The sequence below is a fragment of the Myiozetetes cayanensis genome, unplaced genomic scaffold (genome assembly GCF_022539395.1).
Source record: "Myiozetetes cayanensis isolate MyiCay16 unplaced genomic scaffold, myiCay2020 scf3, whole genome shotgun sequence".
Taxonomy (NCBI): domain Eukaryota; kingdom Metazoa; phylum Chordata; class Aves; order Passeriformes; family Tyrannidae; genus Myiozetetes; species Myiozetetes cayanensis.
The window spans coordinates 45471382-45488812 of NW_026087521.1; the positions used below are offsets into that span (position 1 = coordinate 45471382).

Consider the following 17431-nt stretch of genomic DNA (forward strand, 5'->3'; position numbering starts at 1 on the left):
TTGAGATTTGGCCATGTTGGTACATGATCAGTGTAGCCGGGCCACCTTTCCAGCTTGCACCAGCAAGTTAATGATAGTTGATGTAACAATTAGTAGGAGGTGCTTTGTTGGTTATTTCTGTAGACCTCCATAACTCTGCATTCTTTACTGCAAAACTTTACTTTTTATACACAGTATTTTGGTTGATAGTGTGTTAAATTCTTAAAATGTTGGTGTTCTTATGCAGTTTACTGGTGTTCATGTGCTAACTAGGCTATATAAGACTGATCGCTGGGAGTTTCTCTTAAAAATGAAGTCCCTCCATGTCCTGAGTGGAACTGCAGTTAGCATAAAAATCCTTTCCATCAAATCTGTCCTAGATACTGCCATATATGTGTTTGTAAACAGCAAAATAAGAGTTAAGTACATTTAGATATCTGGTGCAGATAACAATAAGAACTTTCAGAGGTGTATATAGATAAATACCTAAACATGTAGAAACCCACTCTCCCATGATCATAATTTCATACTTTTTCTGTTTTATTAAGGACTGTTTGTAAATTAGTAGTTTTACCAGCAGTTTAAAGAAGTTGGGTGGTTTTTTGTTGTATGCTGTGGGATTTTTTAAATAAGTGTGGTACTCTACCAGAAGTGCTAGTGCTGTCCTTGGAGAGAGCAGAAATCTTTTTCTGGTTTTTTTTTTTCCATTTCTCAGTCCATTCATTGCTGGATGTGTGGTTGCTGCATTCGCAGTTGTGTTTTGTGGGAAACAGGGAATGATTTTTCACATTGTTTTTTTTCCTCATTTTTCTTTTTATGACTCTGTTTTCAGAATTCCCCACTTTACCAGTATCTGCAGGATTTGGGACACACGGATTTTGAAGTATGCTCATCAGCGTCGCAGAAGGCGGAGCAATGTGCAGCAGCGGAGAAAGAAAAAGAGCGGACTGTGCGTGCTGCCCAGAAAGTGAGCTCTCTCCTGTTCCTGAGTATTTATCTTCTCAAAAGAGAACTGCATTGCTTCACAAATAGGCAAAATCAGTATAAAGATAAATCTCTTACTGTATTTAAAAAAAACCAAAGGGGAAAAGCCCGAACAATAAACCACAGCCGGTTGTCATATCTTGTCTACAAATGTGTTTGGAAAGTCGTGGTTAATCAGTATAGTTTGGAGCGTTTCTTTGCACTTACATAAACTAGGGAAGCAAGAGACTTTGATAAATAATTTTTTGAGTGTTGTAAGTTATCTTATTTAGTGGATATTGTTATGTTAGTTTAGCATGACATTCTGGTAATAGAACCTGTAATTTTCTGGAACAGAGTATTTATAGTTCCCAACCCCTCTCAGGCATTCAGTTGCTAAGTATAGCTTTGTCTGTGAGAAAGCATATTAAGAAAGAGGATTTCTGGGAAGTATAAATACAATAACCAATCTGAATGAGATAGTAGAATTGTGCTTAGGTTATGGTAATTTTCTAACATTAACAACTTTCAATAATCATCAGCTAATTAGCTCAGACTTCTTAATTCTCTATCCTTTTAAGTAAAGACCTGAGGATTTTTTTAAACATTTTCTTATTAAAACTGTGATTGAGAATTTGGCCATTTAACACCTACTATGGCTTACACATTTTTTGTTTTCCTTATTAAAAATAAATTGTATTTTACTCTTACTGGTAGTGTACAGGCAGTGTGATTCAGACAAGGAGCTCTGGAGTGGGCGAAAAAATTCCTCTTTTGAGACAACTGATGTAGGAAACTCTTTGCAGCAAATCTATTGAAAAATCCATAGTCAGTTGGTTTTCTCCTTTAGCACTTAGATGGAGCCTGTGAAGAGCAGTAATTTTCTGCCTACCTCTTTCACATTCACAGTGGAGAGTTCATATTTCAGTGGATGTGCTCCAACTGTGTGCTAGGACAGGAGGAAAAATGTGCCATGCGGACTTCTCTGTCCTGGTTGCTGCAGGCTGAGTTGGGCAGCGCCTCAGGTAGGAACCCAAACCAAGCATCCATGGCTTGGTGCGTTGCCTCTGAAGAGTTGTCATTTCTTTCTCCTTCCTCACCACTATCTATGGTAGCTTCCATCTTGCCTGCTGTGGCTTTTAACCTACTGCAGCTCAGTTTTCCTCTTCTTCATTTCTGCTTTACGTCTCTTCTGCCATCTTCAGATCAGAGGTCCACAACCCCTTTCCTGTTGTTTGTAACCTCTGCTGCTTTCCTGCTGCAGAATGTTCCACCCTTCCAATTAGCTGGCAATGAACATACTATTTTTCCCAAACAGAGGTAATATGATATGACACTGAGATGTCCATAAGTTCTCCCTGCAGGTTTGGCAAATTAGGAGAACGGATGATGGCAAATGAGGAGAACTGATGCTTTTCTTGGAGTCTTTTCTAAAAATAATGCTGTCTTAATGTATATCCACTACTCAGTTCTCAGATGCTTCAAAGAATTAGCCAAGTCACAGGCTTTATTTCAACAATTCTTTTTCAGTTTTGTATGTGTCACTCTGGTTCCTCATTTTTTTTAGGTCAGAAGCGTTAGTTTCTTGTGGGATTTTTAATTTGTTTTGGTCTTTGTAGGATCCTAGGTGGGATAAGATTCAGAAGTGTATGAATTTATGTGGATAAGTCAGGTTTTTTCTGATCTAAGGAAGAAGGTGTGTTTTTTGAAGGGTTTGCAAGAGTATGGTGTATTTGAAATGACTGACTTGTGCCATCTTTGGAGTGGAAATTTGGAAGCTACAGTGTGAAGCTTATTCATCTTGCCGTATTCAGAGAAGCCTTCATGGGTCAGATTATCATATATGTGATACTCATTTCAACCACTCTCTGTACAGACTGTATAAACTTCCTTACACACTCACTAGTCCATTTGAAAAGACAGGGTAATAAAACATGAAACATTTTGCTTTGGTCCTCAGTGCTGTTGTAGTCTCTCATAGACTGGTCACAGTTTGTGTTACCTGTTGGGCAGCTGCACTGCACGCTTTGTTACACACCCTCGATCCCCAGTTTCTGAGAATTGTATTCCTTCCTATGGAAGTGTACCGTGTGTCCCTTCTCTCGTGCCCCACTTCCTGATCAGAGATGACCATTAGATAAGATGCAGGTGCATATCCATTGAGCAGACCAGTAAGTACCACTGCATGCCTAGCACACGGATTAGGCAGCCTGTAAAAAATAATCACCCTACAGTAAGAATCACCGAGTTTAGTACTGTTCAGCAGTGTTCTTCTAGAGTTTACAGTTTTCAAAACGTTCAGCAATCATGGAAAAAAAATTATGAAGGAGCTTCATTCAGAACTCCAGTTTCATGTGCTGAGGATTTGTGAGATTAACTGAGGGGAGGAGGAAAAGTGATTCTTGCTGCTCTATGTTTCCTTGGCTGGTTTTTCTAATGTAAGATTATTTTAAATTTAATTAATAAATTGATTTCTAGTTACTCTTGATGTGGACAGGTATTGGATTTGTAATAATGATTGCTTCTATCAGTGGTCACAGGGCAAGGCTGAATTTAAATCAAGGTTTAGCTCACAATTTTTTTTTTTTTAACTACCTTTAAAAGTATTCGTGGAAGTATTAGGTCTACTGCCCTTTTCAGAATTGTCAGCTGGCACTCACCATAACCCTCAAGAAACCACCTGAAAATATATTTTCCCTTTATAGCTATTGGCAGTTCTGTGGTGTATTTATATTGAAGATAGCTAGTCTGACTTAGTACAGGAAGACTTTAATTAAATGTTTACTTATTTATTTATTTATTAAATGTTAAAATTGTTCACTGTTAATTGAAAGTTAGGATGAAACATTTCATTGGTTCATATTCCGTTCATTACTATGAAGTAATTCATGGACTGTCACTTAGCTGCATTACTTTATTTTGCATAGTTACTTATGTGGAAGTCAGTATAATACTGTGTTATGTATATAGTTTCCACCAAGTTTAATACTAAAGTGTTGTGGGATTAAGAACCTCAAAAGTATTAAGATATATGGCTTTTAAAAGCCTCAAGTATTCTATTTTTTTCCTCCCTACTCCTCAAGCATTTTACGCTTAATTTTATTGTTTTGGGATCGAGTCCTCCGGTGTTGTGTCAGATGTAGAAGTAATTCATCATGGTTTGCGTTGCAACTTGAAGGAAGTGAGTGTGTGAAAATGGGCTTCCATTTCTTGCAAGTGCTAGGATGATGTTCACATTGTCTCATCACTGTCTAGACAAGGATACATAGTGGAAATAAGGAAGAAACCTGTGTGTGTAATTTCTAGTGATAAAATGCCATAGGTTCTTCCTGCTGCTGTTCCAGTACCAGTCTGGGAGTGGTAACACTTTTCTTTTGTAATCTGATGTCAGAAAGTCTGCTTTTGTCATTTGATTCCTGTGTCTTGTTTTGGTAGAGTGTCTCAAAAGAAAAGAGAATGAGGGAGCGGCAGCTGGCCATGCATTTAAAAAAATAGACTGGATTTAGGAGGATCTAAGGCTTTGTTGCAACTTTTGTGTGACATACAGGCAAATAATCTGCCTGTCCAGTAATTTCCTCAGTTTTACATAAGACTGTTATCATTTCCCTTCTCTTGGCCTTTGCTGACCTAATCAACTGAAATTATAAAATGTCTGGAAAATAAATGTTTTCTGACTTCTCAATATGTACCTACCCACAGTCCTAATATAAAATTATATTCCTTGAGGTTTAATGTAACTATGATCACAGGGGGTAGATGGTGTTCCATGCTGCGTGATTCCTAGTATATGAGTATCATTTTCCTTCTGTTCTGAAAAGCAAATTTCCAAATGCCTTAAACACTTTATTAAAATAAAAATGTAAAAGCCAGGGTATTGCTTTGTCTTTGAGTTGAGATTGTTTCCTCCTCTTGTATTCAGTCAAGTAGGAACCCTGTGCAGCTGCAATCTGGTGACATGTAGCAAGAATTTGGCATGACAAAGATCTCATTTGGGATATTCAGGGAGTGAAAAAACAAATCTGGGAAAAAAAGGAGGTTCTTAGTGATTGATACAAATGTTTCTGTTGTGTCTTGCTGTCCTGCCAAACAGAGCATGTGGTTCAGGCTTAAGGAAAGACAAGCATCAGTTGAATTTGAAGCACATCTTAAATAGTTCTCAAGGTGTGCTTTTTGTGGTGTTTAGGGTTTTTATAATCAGAATATGGTCTTAATGAACATTGAGCTGAAAAGCTGTAAAAGTGTTTCAGGGCTGTGTTCTGGAGACTGGTGAAATGCCAGGCTCCCATCTGATGGAGTATAGAGATGTGATTAAGCATAGTAATTATAGGTGTGGTGTTCCTGGCTGTACTGATCTCTGGAGAAAGTTACAGGTGAAGTTCTGGTCTCTAGACCTGTTTTCTGGAATGAAATCCTATTTGGGTGATTCTGCTTGATCTTTAAGGAATGTATCTCTTCCTGTTTACACCCTTCCTTTCTCAGTCATTTTCCTAGACTGCTGTGCATGTATGAATGTTTAAATTGATTATACTGTCACACCTTATCCCATCTTAGATATGATAATACTTCGTCCCTAGAATAGAGCTGGTGCTGGAGGCAGAGGATTTTGTTGGGGCTCAGTGCACAGCCCTCAGTGGCCATGCAGGTGACCTGATGTGGGACGGCAGAGGGACCCACCCTTTGCCTTAGTGTAGGCCTCCCACCCCCTTAGTGCTAGTTCTGGGTAGCTGCAAGGTATTTAATATGTAACATTATCTTCTGTAGTGCACAGAATTGCCCTACGCAAGAGAAGTAGTCCTTAGAATTTTTTTTAGATTCAAATAAATGTACCTGAAATGTGCATGTCCTGTGCTATTATATTTTAAAAATGTTAGGAGTGATATGTCTTTGTTATTTAGCTTACAGAGAGTTTGACTGAGTGGTGTTCTAAAGTTGTAAGAAGAATATTCCAGAAGCATTGGCTACATGACCTGACTTGTGTGTTGGAGAAAGTTGTTTTACTTGTCAGTAACACTCCCAACGGGAATGCAAACTGTGAGACACTATTCCAAGGATCTGAGTAATTTAGTGCGTTACTCTACTCTACTGGGTCACAGCCCAAGACAGTGGGTTGTCTTGGTTTGTGTTTTCAAGCACTGACATGCCTGTTCAGTGTTTATGCAAGCTGGGATTTTTATTTTTAAACTAAAACATGGAGAACAAACTAAAAGATTACTTATGTAGCACACTGGGGTTTTTTCAGTAACTTCACAGTTTAGTTTAGTAAGCTGGTAGCAGTTTAAAACTATTCTTGGTGTAGCTTTAAATGTTCATGATAAAAATCAGAAGACTTAAGAAAAGCTAAGCAGTTGAAAATGGTAAGCTTCAAGAGGCATAATCTTAAATTAAATGGACAGTTCATTCTGTACCCTACTTTCAGTGTACTAGGAAAAGGAATTCTGAATGGAGTATCTGTTTGAAATTCAAATGCAGAGCAAGACCTTTGTCTATTTAATTTCAGTTTTCTAAAATTCAAATCAGAAAATTTTGTTTTCTTTTGCACTGCTCTGCAAGATCCTTGGAGGATAATCTAGTGTTGCAGTTTGTGCCATTCTTCCGATTTGTGTCATTGCCCTTGAGCAACATCAAAATAGAATCACTTGGATTTATTCCGTAGTCTTTAAGTGTGAATTGCTGGGATAGCTTCTCCTAATAAGCCACAGTGGTGTCAGTGTATCGGGAAGAGCTATCATTATGAAATTCATGTTATTGTTTTACCTCTCCACTGACCTGAAAACACTTCCTTTTGGCATTGGTCTGCAATTCTAACTGTACACAGAAAGATGAGACATATGTGAAGAAAAACTTGAATTAGATGACCTAAATGGGCACCAAATTAAATTATTTCAAAAACTGTTGAAGCATAAGGGCTTTAAGGTGACAATTTCTGATGTTAAAGCTGCTCCGGCTTGCTGCACCAGCCTTGTGACACTTGTGACAAGGCTGTCAGACTGGTCATAGGACCAACTGCAAAGCTCCAAGCTCCTGTTGCTTGCGTTTCCTGCCTTGTAGTTGGGGGGAAACCCAGAAAAAAAACAAAGAGGGGAATAAAAAAAGGGAAAAAACCAAACCCCAAGAAACAAGAGGGAGAAACAGAAGCTGTCACCTTTTATACACTGGAGCTACTAGAATCTGTATGGGTTGTGGTTTTTTATTTTGAAGCAGTATGCCATCAAATGTAAGCACTTCACAATCAATTTCTTTTGGCATGCATTTTGTTTGATTGTATTACATGTCAGCAGTCTGAAGATTAAGAGGTAGGACCTAAGAATTCATGAAATATATGTAAGTAAATATTTTGAAAAATACTTCCTGTCAGTTCAGTCTGAGGAAAGTAGATATACAGTGTGTGTCAAAAGCTGGTTTTTTTTTTTTTTCATTGGATGGCTGCAGACTGAAGCAAAATTGTGCATCTGTTCAATTGTAATCTGTCATGCATCATGTTTTAGGAAGATAAATGAGTAAAATGTGTGATGACTGAGAGGGAGTCCCTCTAATTAAAGGCGTTTGAAGTTATGTTTACAACTCAGACAAAAGTGTGGATTTAGGTTGTATAGGAAGTGGTATGGAGACAAAGAAGCCAATAGCACACACTGGTTTGGACAGTTCCTCTTCTTACCCTCACTATTCTCTGCCTCTCTTCACGACTCCTCTGGAGCCTTGTTCTCAAGCTGCAGTGGGCTGCCCTCTTCCAGTCTTTTACTTTTTTTCATCCCCTGTTAGCCATTTAACATGTTGGGCTTTTATCCTCCAGGAGAGAGAAAGTCTTTCATATCAATGCAGTAGCTGCCAACTTTAGATCAAACTAATTCTAACTGTAGTTATTTTTAACAGAACAACATAACAATCTATTATACTCCAAATAGGTGGGGTTACTGAAAGCTTTATTTTATTCTCTTGTGTACAAGCAAACTGACAGGAAGCAGATGTTCTCTTAGTGTACTCTGAAGTTAGGCCAGACACAGTAAGTGAAACTTCCTTACAGGTACTTGGGTCTGAGCTAACAAGAAAATCAAATGCAGAAAAGTAAAGACTTTGTATGTTGTTATTTATTTATTTTTGGCTTTGCGGCTTGGGTTTTTGTTTTGTTTTGTTTTGGCTTTTTTTAATTGGAATAATTTCTGTTCCCTTCAGCAAGGCATCCTGTCAAAACTAGTTGAGTTCTTTAGAAGCTGGTTTCCTTTTCCACAGTATAAGAAAAACGATGACATACTTCACCGACTGGTAAGTGATCGCTTTTTTTTATTTTTCCATTTCCTTTCCTAATCCACAGGTCTTCCTGCTCCTCTGCGCAACATCTTTGGTCTGTGTTGTTGGTTTTGGCTCTTAAGTGTTTTACTTATTCTTCAGATAGTGCTGACTCTGGTTTTCAGAGTTAACTGTGCCAAATTGGGCACAAAAGGACAGGAACAGTATCAGTAGCCAGGCTGAAGATGTTCAGAATGTGGAAGAGAAAATAAAATATGTGAGAAATTAAAGCAGTTCTTGAAAGCTGAAAGCAGTTAACCTGTAGTGTAGGTATCCCCGTTGGAGGAAGGCAGTGGGGAGATGCTGACTGAGAAAGTCCCTGTGTTGCAGCCGAGTGCCTTGCAGAGACCGCCTAAGACAGAAGGCTCTGAGCCGTCTCCTGAGTATTCCTTCACCCTCTGTTTCAGCTGTTGGCTCAGGCATAGCACCACTGCAGTGCAGCTGTACTAACCCTGCACCCATCCTGGCCTCTTTGTTTCTGCACTGCTGTCCACTGGGCTTCTGCACTTTGGGGGAAGCAAAGCAAACTAAGGCAGCTCCATTCCAATGCTTCAGAACTGTCCTTTGCTGCCATTGAGCACAGACGTCCTGCAGCGCTCTGGCTGTTGGGAGAGCCTGGATGGGTTCTCTGTGCTGCCCATGTGCTCTCATTTCAGCAGTTCAGAAGCAGGTTGTGTGTCCCAACAGAGATTGTATTCTCCTCCTCCTGGAGCCTGCAGGATCATTTAGTGCCCAAGTCAGCTTGTGTGGGTTAGACCTGAAGGGGGATTGTTCTACCCCAGTTAGTTAAAAATAATTTTATGCTGCCTTTATACCTGTTCTCTGCAGAACCACTTTCTAGCCAGTTCAGTCTCCAGTCTGGGCTTGTCTCAGATCTGCTTTAACTTGTACCCAGCTGCTTCAGGCTTGCAAATGTCACTTTAGTCAGACTGTTCCAGAATCTAGAATTTTCTTTTTTTTTTTTCTACTATGATGTAGGGTTGACATCTTAAAATGTAGCTTCAAAAGAAAATTTTGAGCAACATGAGAAGTTAGGCTTTTCCATTTCTCAGAGAGTTCTGCCAAACCCAATTGCTATCTCTTCTTCTTTATCTCAGGAGAACAAAATTTCCTCTGAAATCTCTCATTAGTGATCTTTGATTGACTTTTTTCATCCTCCCTCTTCCCCTACGAATCAAAAGGTATTATCTTAACAGCAATTTTTAGCCGTACTGTCTTGAGATGGAGGCATAACCAAAAAACATGGAGAACCTGTTTGTCCTGCTGCATGTTACAAGTAGGGTACTGAAATGACACAGGATGCGTTGGAGGAGGGCAGAGTTTCCTCTTGCACACAGTCCTGAAAAAAAACATTTCCCATTAAAAGTAGAATGCAGATTATCTGAGTGACATCAGTGTGTGGAATTAAACTTTTAAACCAGCTATGCTATTGTTTCATAAAGAATCTCATTCTGTCAATGACAGAACTAAACAGATTTTGTACTGTGAAATGTAACACTTGTGTTAAAAGCTTCTGTTAGAGGGTTTTCAGAAATATTCTCCTTTCTCTCCTGTAATAAGCTAGATGCAAAGATGCACATGTTCAGTGTTTGTTGAGCTTTGTTATGACATTCTTAAATTAAAATGTTTTGTCTTATGGTTTGGTGCAATATGCAAATTAAAATTTCTGTGGGTTTCTCTGATGGATGCGTTGTCTTCAAGAACTACATATTTGTCTTAAAGAGAAAGTAGTAGGGAAAAAAGTAACAAATGCTTATCATGGCATCAAATTCACAAGTAAGTAGCTCCCTAAAGTTTGCCTGGAGTTTATCAAGTGGGAGGTCTTCAGAGCCCCGTGCTGTTTCATGTTTGGATTGATTTTCCTTGGGAAAGGTACAGAATCGTGCAGGAGAGAACTTCACTGCCTTGGCCTGCGGCTTGAGTCCAGTGCTTTAACCTACTGTTACTAAGTCTCCAAAGTGACTTTTTGTTGACTAATTTGCAGAATCTCTCTTTCTCTTTCTAAGTTTTATTTGTTAATGACTTAAATGATGTCATGACATTTAAAAAAAGAAAAAAAAAGTGTTTACTGTTTCAGTAATGATCTTCTAATAGATACAGGACCTCTCTGATTCTTATGCAAATATATTGGCATACTCTGTGGCCTGTTTCCAGTTATTGTTACTATCTAGGTCAGATCACAAAGTCAGTGCCATGCATCCTGCAAGTCTGAAATGTTAGGTTGTATGTGAGTTTTTAAAGTTAAACAAGTTTAATAAATATGAAGTAACTGCTTGTGATATATCTAAAACATTCCTGTACTCTTTGAGAAGAGACTGTTGTCAGTAAAATGTAGAGTGTCTGGGTGTTTTCCTTGTTCTGCTAACTTAATTTTAAGAATTTGCATATTCTTCACTAATGCCTGTTTTTTCTCCTGCCCATTTGTGGTAAGGATGTTGGATTTCGAGTTGACACGCTCCGTACCATCCTGCAACAGGAAGTTCTGCTGCAGGAGGATGTGGAACTGATTGAGTTCCTTGACCCCAGTATCCTGTCTGCGGGGCAGTGTAAGCAACAGGAAAACAGACAGCTTCCAACACTGCGCTCCCTAGCAACTCCTAATATTTGGTATTGTATAGAGAATATCTACCACTATATTCACTGAGAAACAAGCAAAAAATATATTGCGTGTTCTTGAAATAAAATGCAGCATTAAAGTAACTATTTTTTTCTCAGGTCCTTAGGTCTTTGGTCCATTAGTCCCCAGATATTTTATAAGAGTGGTTTTTTTCTTCAGGCATTTTATTGAAAGAGTGAATTTTAATCTGAGGTAGCTACTTGAATGGATATTTCCAAACTAATATATTCTATTAGGAAGAATTAACATGGTTGATTAATTCATTAATTTCTCAAGCTATACAAAGGTGATTTTGAGAAATGAGGCATGATTGTTAGGACTGAATTGAAAAGTGGTTTTTTTGCTGTGGTATTCATAAAATATGTTGGGTGTGGGGGGGAGGTGAGGTAGGATGTGCAGTTAATTTTCAGATGTAGAATACCAGAAGAATAACTAAAAACTATTTAAATAGGATGCACTGAAGTCAATAAAGTCTCATGGAATTCACTCAAGAATACTGAGGGGGCTGACTGAGCGTTATCCGAACAACTAGCACCTGTATTTGAAAAATAACAAGGCCAGTGGTTGTTCTGACAGAGTGTCTTGCTCAGAAATGGCCAGGAATCAGTAGATAAAAATCTTATAACACAGCCCAGTGTTATTTTCTCATACATATGTTAGAAAAATAGATAAAGTTATTATAGTCACACCCCAACTGTTTAAGTTATTGATGCTCTCTGTCAAACGAGAACTTTTGAACCAGATTTTTCTGGTCCTAGCATTATTCGGTTTCTTTAAGTGTTGAGACTATAAAGTACACTTACAAAATAAGTGAATATTGTTCAATTTACAGATGACACCAAGTTTCTGTTTTCATAGAATAGAAGGTCAGAATTAGATTGGACAAATACCTTGAAATCAATAGAAAGGTCAATAAAGAGAAAAGTCTACTGCTGCACTTGGGAAGGAAAAGTTAAATTAATAAACAAAAAGTGATGAGTAATTGGGTATACAGTACTATTCCAGAAAAGAAACTGGGATTGAATAGTGTTAGGAATGTGTAGAAGGTGTTAGGAATGTGGGGATCAGTTGTCATTCGTTCTGTTCATAAAAGGGAAGGATATGAGGAAAAATAATGCAATGTCCTGCCCAGAGAGGTGGTGGATTCACTGTCCCTGGAGGTTTTTAAGCGAGGCTGAATGTGGCACTGAGTGCCATGATCTGGTAATCACAGTGGGGTTGGATCAAGGGTTGGACTTGATGATCTCGGAGGTCTCTTCCAACCCAGTTAATTCTATGATTCTGTGATAATCTGCCAGTGATTCAGACTGGACTTGGGGGAAATCTTTTGACCTCTACGGATACTCATGAGTTGGAATGGCTCTCTGCATGGTTGGTGAAGTCTCATCTTTGGTTTGTTCATGATGTGGGTTAACCAGAAGCTGAAAATGGACTAAGTGAGCTCTTATATCTTTCTTAGTCTTTCATTGTTGTGATTTTTTTTTTTTTTTTTTGTGAGTGACTTTATTTTTTTAATTTACTAAGGAAGTTAGAGACTGTGTATCTATCTGTCCCTTTTAGAGGTAATTACATATTTGGACTATTTTAACCCTGGATCTTTACTGAAACCTATCAGGAGCCAATAGCCCTGAAGAGTTAACACTTGTAAAGCTTGTTGAAATTTACCCACAAAACCATCCAGAAAATAAAAACCCAGAGACCATGTCTTATTTTAGAAATGGAAAAATATTCCTTGTGAATACTTCCAAATCTAAATGCAGAATACACAACTTATGGGGTAAAGAAAAAAATTTTTCATTGAAAAAATTCTGTAAAATTATAGTTGAAATGCACCTTGAAGCCAATATCCCATCCATCTCTGTGAAGATTGTAATTATTTTACAAAAGTTTAACTATAATAATAGTATGAAACACAGTGTATTTTCTAGCAGTTATTTATGTTGAATTTTTCTAGAAAAAAATAACTGAAGTTTTTGAAATGTCCTTTAGAAATAACTGAACTGAGATACTAGGAACTCTGTTCTTCAAGGATTTTCAAAAGCTGCCAAATTATTTAAAATGATTATTCAAGCCATATTTATAAAAATGTTTTAAAAACTAGTGGTGCGTTGTTGTCCAAGTTAAATGAGTCAGACTCTAGAAAAAATACAGCTGGCATTACTTGAGGGATTTGCTACCAAAAGAAACATGCCCTTCCCTACTGTACTCTTGAACCTGGAAGTGCAGATATTACAGTTCCTACACACCCTGGCTTATAATGCTGAGTGGTCAGGTTTTTTCTTTTTTTTTTTTTTTTTTTTCTTTTTTTTTTTCTCTTTTTTTTTTTTTTTTTTTTAAAGTCACATGTAAGAGAAACTGACCTTTTGAAAGTGGTATATTATTCTTCTAATCATGCTATAAAAAGCTGGAGAAATGTTTCCTTAGGGTATACCGAGCATGTAATAGCATGTACATATTCATCTAAGTCTGCCACTAGGATAGTTTTTGGTGTTCACAGCTCCCTTCAGGATCTACATAAAAGTCCCTGTAACAAGATGTTGTAAACTCAAATGTAACTGAAAATTTTGTGGTTTTTTTTACCTCTTGTTTGACCTCAGGAGTCTGTGGTTGATGATACTTTCTCTGTTTGCAGGGATGTCTCGCTGTTTCTTGCCTTTGTAAGTGCACTGCTTATGCTTCCTTCATGGTGGAAGGAATCATCGTGGCTGCTGTGGGGACTAGTTCTGCTTGTCTATGCAGTCTTTAGAGTATGGGGCACATGGAGGACAGCCAAGCTGCAAATGTCCCTGCGAAAACACTGTATCCAGCTGGAAGAAACAGTGGCAAATAGCCGAGCTTTTACTAATCTCGTGAGGAAAGCTCTACGACTCATTCAAGAGACTGAAGTAATTTCCAGAGGATTTACCCTGTGAGTCTGTATTTCACTTTATTTAATACACAGATCCATTCAAGCCTGCTGTCTTCTAAAATTGTCTTGTTACACTGTCTTCTGTAACAAGTAGAATTACTGAAAAACATAATACTTAAAGGTTTTTGTTTACATAAAATAGTATAATTACAATTCATACTAAAAGAATGAATTGTAACAACTCAGTGTTAAAACTCTGCATCCTGAAGGTGAATTAAGTCTCACAAAACTCATACGTCTTTGGCATTTCCTGCTCTACTAGCAATGAAATACACAAAGAAATGGATTTTGAACTAATTTCAGTTAAGTATTTTGGGGAGTCATTTAGAGAGTTGGCTGTTTGAGATAGGTTTTTTTATCTCATTTTACCAAATATATGTAAATAAACTGATCTGCAAGTAATCATTCATATTTTAGAAAACAAGATGACATGAAAACCATGCTATTTTTGTGTAACAAATAACAGTCTGAAGTAGTGAGAACAAAGTAATCAGCAAAAACCATCAAAGGTCATTTCCCACCTCAAATAAAGTTAATATTACTCTTTTTTCTTGCATACAATTGTTGAAATGTTTAGCTTCTTCAATAAGTCACTGTTGAATTTGCCTCTCTTTCACTTAAGGGATATGAAAGTGTTTCTGATTACTTAGCTCTTGTAGTGATTTGGTAAGTTTTGCTCATTTGCTATGTGAAAGGACATCAGAATGTGTTCAGTGTATGCAATGATTCCAAAGCCAAGAGGCCCGTTGTGTGCAGTCCCATTGGCATGGATACTTTTCCCTTGTAACAGCCTATGGTGAGATACATACCTGTGCCAGTTAAACTTAAAGCTAAAGGAGGTGGGAAACGCCAACACCTAAAATACAGTTGACTTCTTTCTAAAAACAATCAAAAATTCCCTTGCGTGCACCAAGAAGTTGTTTGTTCGTGCCAGGCCAACTATTCTGCCTTCAGGCACATGTTCTTACGTGCAAGCTTGAAACTGTAGACGTGAAATTTTGGATTGATTTTCTAGCTTGAGGTACCTTCAGTGTGCTTCACTGAAGAAATGTTTCGTTCTCCCTTCGGAATGCATAAGCATGTGTTCAGTCTGCCTAGCTATGTGTTTTGTTTTGATCTGGGTTTTTTGCTGAGGAAGCATATAGTTAAGCAATAGGCAGTCTTATCTTTGCAAACGGGTTCTTAAAAGAAATTATTGTTAGGGCTTGTCCAAATTACAGATGAGAAAAACATTTGGATTTTTGCCTAAGTTTAGGCAAACGAACTTATGGTCAATGTCTAAATTGCTGCTGCCTTGTTCTTTTACTACATATCTTAGATAACAGATTAACAAAAAACAGACTGGTCTTTAAGCTGATGCTTGATCTAATAGCCTCTTTACTTAAAACTTTGGCAAACTTTTCAAAAGACTTTGGAGTATGGATGGAGTGGGAGAAGTCTGACTGACATTCTCATTGGAACAACTGTACAGTAATGAAGAAGTCAGTGCTGTACAAGCTTTGGTTTGGTTTAGCCTGGAGGAAGTTCTAACTTCAGAGTGTCCTTTTCTGCATCCACATATGTAAGAGATGCTGCTACACAGGTCAATGAGAAATTCTTTGCTTTTGGTAGCACTTTGTGTATGATCCAAAAAACTAGTTATCCCTTTTTTCTTCTAGAACTTTGCAACAATAAATCTCAGCAGAACAAAGTTTAGTACGATCTCCTGTAGTAATCTTGTCAAAGTCGTAGTGCTTGTTCAGAAAGAGTCATGTGGCAATAGAAATGGTTGCATCTGAAATGTTAATGAGTATTATCTTGTGTTATTTTACATCCTTAAAGAATGAGAGTTCAATCAGGTGGTGCAGCATCCTGGTCAGTGACACATAGACAACTGTTTTAAGGTACTGCTAGCTCAGCATCGCTTGGGCTGGACATCAATCATATTGTGAATGGAAAGATACTGAAGCTGACAAATAGTACCAAGTTCAGATTTTGACTAGCTGTTCTTAGCTAAACTGTGATAGGGCAAGCCTAGGTCTGCAGCTGAAGTTCCTTGTTGTCCACTCGTGATTTTCCTCCCCATTGCACCATTCATTGCTATTTTTGTAGGCTAAATTATATATGCTTTGAAATATCTATGGTTTTGCTTTATTATACTCTATTTGCCCCTTATTATTTGATATTGGACTGTCTCTGTAAATGTTAGATTATTTCTGATGAGGTTTTGGTTGGTCATCACTAGTTCAGTATTTACTACTGCTATACTCAAATAATATTCAAACATAATTTTGCCTTCATTCCCCTCCCACCCAATAAAACTCACAGCAGCCACATAGAATAGGAGCTAAGAACTTAAGCAGGGAGCTTGGACTAGATAATCTCCATTGGTCCCTCCCAACCTTAACTATTCTGTGATTCTGTAATCCTGTCAGGCTTTTCTTGTATTAGCTACTTTCAAAGATATTCTGATATTCTGATTCCAGAATGGCCTTCAGAAGTGTTTAGCCCTGCTGTTGGCATATCAGGTGTGTCTACTTGTACAAGCTCTGCAATGCAGAGATGGCCAAGATCTCACCTGGGTAATTTGGATTACAGAAATTGTGTAGCAAATGTTAGGCAATGCTCTACTCAGGCAGAAAAGCACTATTTCTGTCTAATTACTTCACTTGCAATTAGACAAATGAAGCCTGATCATGGGTTGCAGCCTGGAATTTCTGCAGGGTAATCAAAGTATGTCCATTGTCTTGCACATTATGAAATGAGAACTGAAGGAATACATAATGAAAGGCTACAGCAAGTATTTATTCCCTTGCCTGTCACTGAATTAATTAACTTCTTTTCCAAGATACTCCCTTTCTACTATATTTTAAACTGGAATTAAGCCCCATGAGCCACATGTTGGTGCATTTTAGCATCTTTATAGAACTGCTTTAATGTTGGAGTGCAGGAATAGGTTTCAATGTGTCTATATAAGTTTGTTGGAAGTTGAAAGCCTGTTTAAGATTTAGCTTGTGAAACTAATGGAGAAATATGTCATTATTCTTTACAAGTAAAATGGGTCTGGAGCAGTAGGAAAGAAAATTCATCCTTAACCTTTTTTTTGTCTTGCTACTTGTGGCTGATATGCAAAGCCGATAACATTTTGTAAGTCAAATTAAATACATAGAAGATAAGAGAGAATTTTTACAAGAGTGTGTAGTGATAGGAAGAGGGAGAATGGCTTAGTCTGAAATAGGGCCGGTTTAGATTAGATAGATTAGAAGCCTCCGGCTGGATAGGGCTTCAGAGAGCCTGGTCTAGTGGAAGGTGTCCCTGCTCATGGCAGGGTGGCTGGAACTAGAGGATCTTCAAGGTCCCTTCCAAACCAAACCATTCTGTGATTCTGTGAAGATAAATGAAATATTAGGAAGTTAGGGATGAGGCATGTCTGACATGCAGACATTAATAACAAATTATACTAATCTAACATTAGTGGAATAAAGAAGAATTATTTTCTAAGAAAGACTGAAGCAAGCTTTTCCAGAAGGAAAACAGATTGTTTTGCTCAATATTGGCACTACATGCTATGCATGAGTTGTGCTGTGTTTGTTCTGTATAGGAGTTGGAAATGCTTGCATCACTATAGAAGAACATGCACCTCTGTCTCTTTTTTACAGTACAAGAATTTTCCTCCTTTTCTTTGAACCTCCTTCTGACAA

At 37.8% G+C, this 17431-nt stretch overlaps 1 protein-coding gene across 6 annotated transcripts in view; it reads left to right on the plus strand.

The window, feature by feature from the left end:
• The window catches only part of VEZT (vezatin, adherens junctions transmembrane protein), a 65254-nt gene that overhangs the window by 14449 nt on the left and 33374 nt on the right, over positions 1 to 17431 (plus strand). For 4 of the 6 annotated variants that reach the window (XM_050323849.1, XM_050323850.1, XM_050323853.1 and 1 more), the window contains exons 2-5: positions 812 to 946; positions 8113 to 8202; positions 10658 to 10833; positions 13476 to 13751. In XM_050323849.1, coding sequence (XP_050179806.1) covers positions 812 to 946; positions 8113 to 8202; positions 10658 to 10833; positions 13476 to 13751 — 677 coding nt within the window. Of the gene's footprint in view, positions 1 to 811; positions 947 to 1792; positions 1968 to 8112; positions 8203 to 10657; positions 10834 to 13475; positions 13752 to 17431 lie in introns of all 6 variants that reach the window. The other 2 variants (XM_050323852.1, XM_050323851.1) reach the window with 2 other exon arrangements.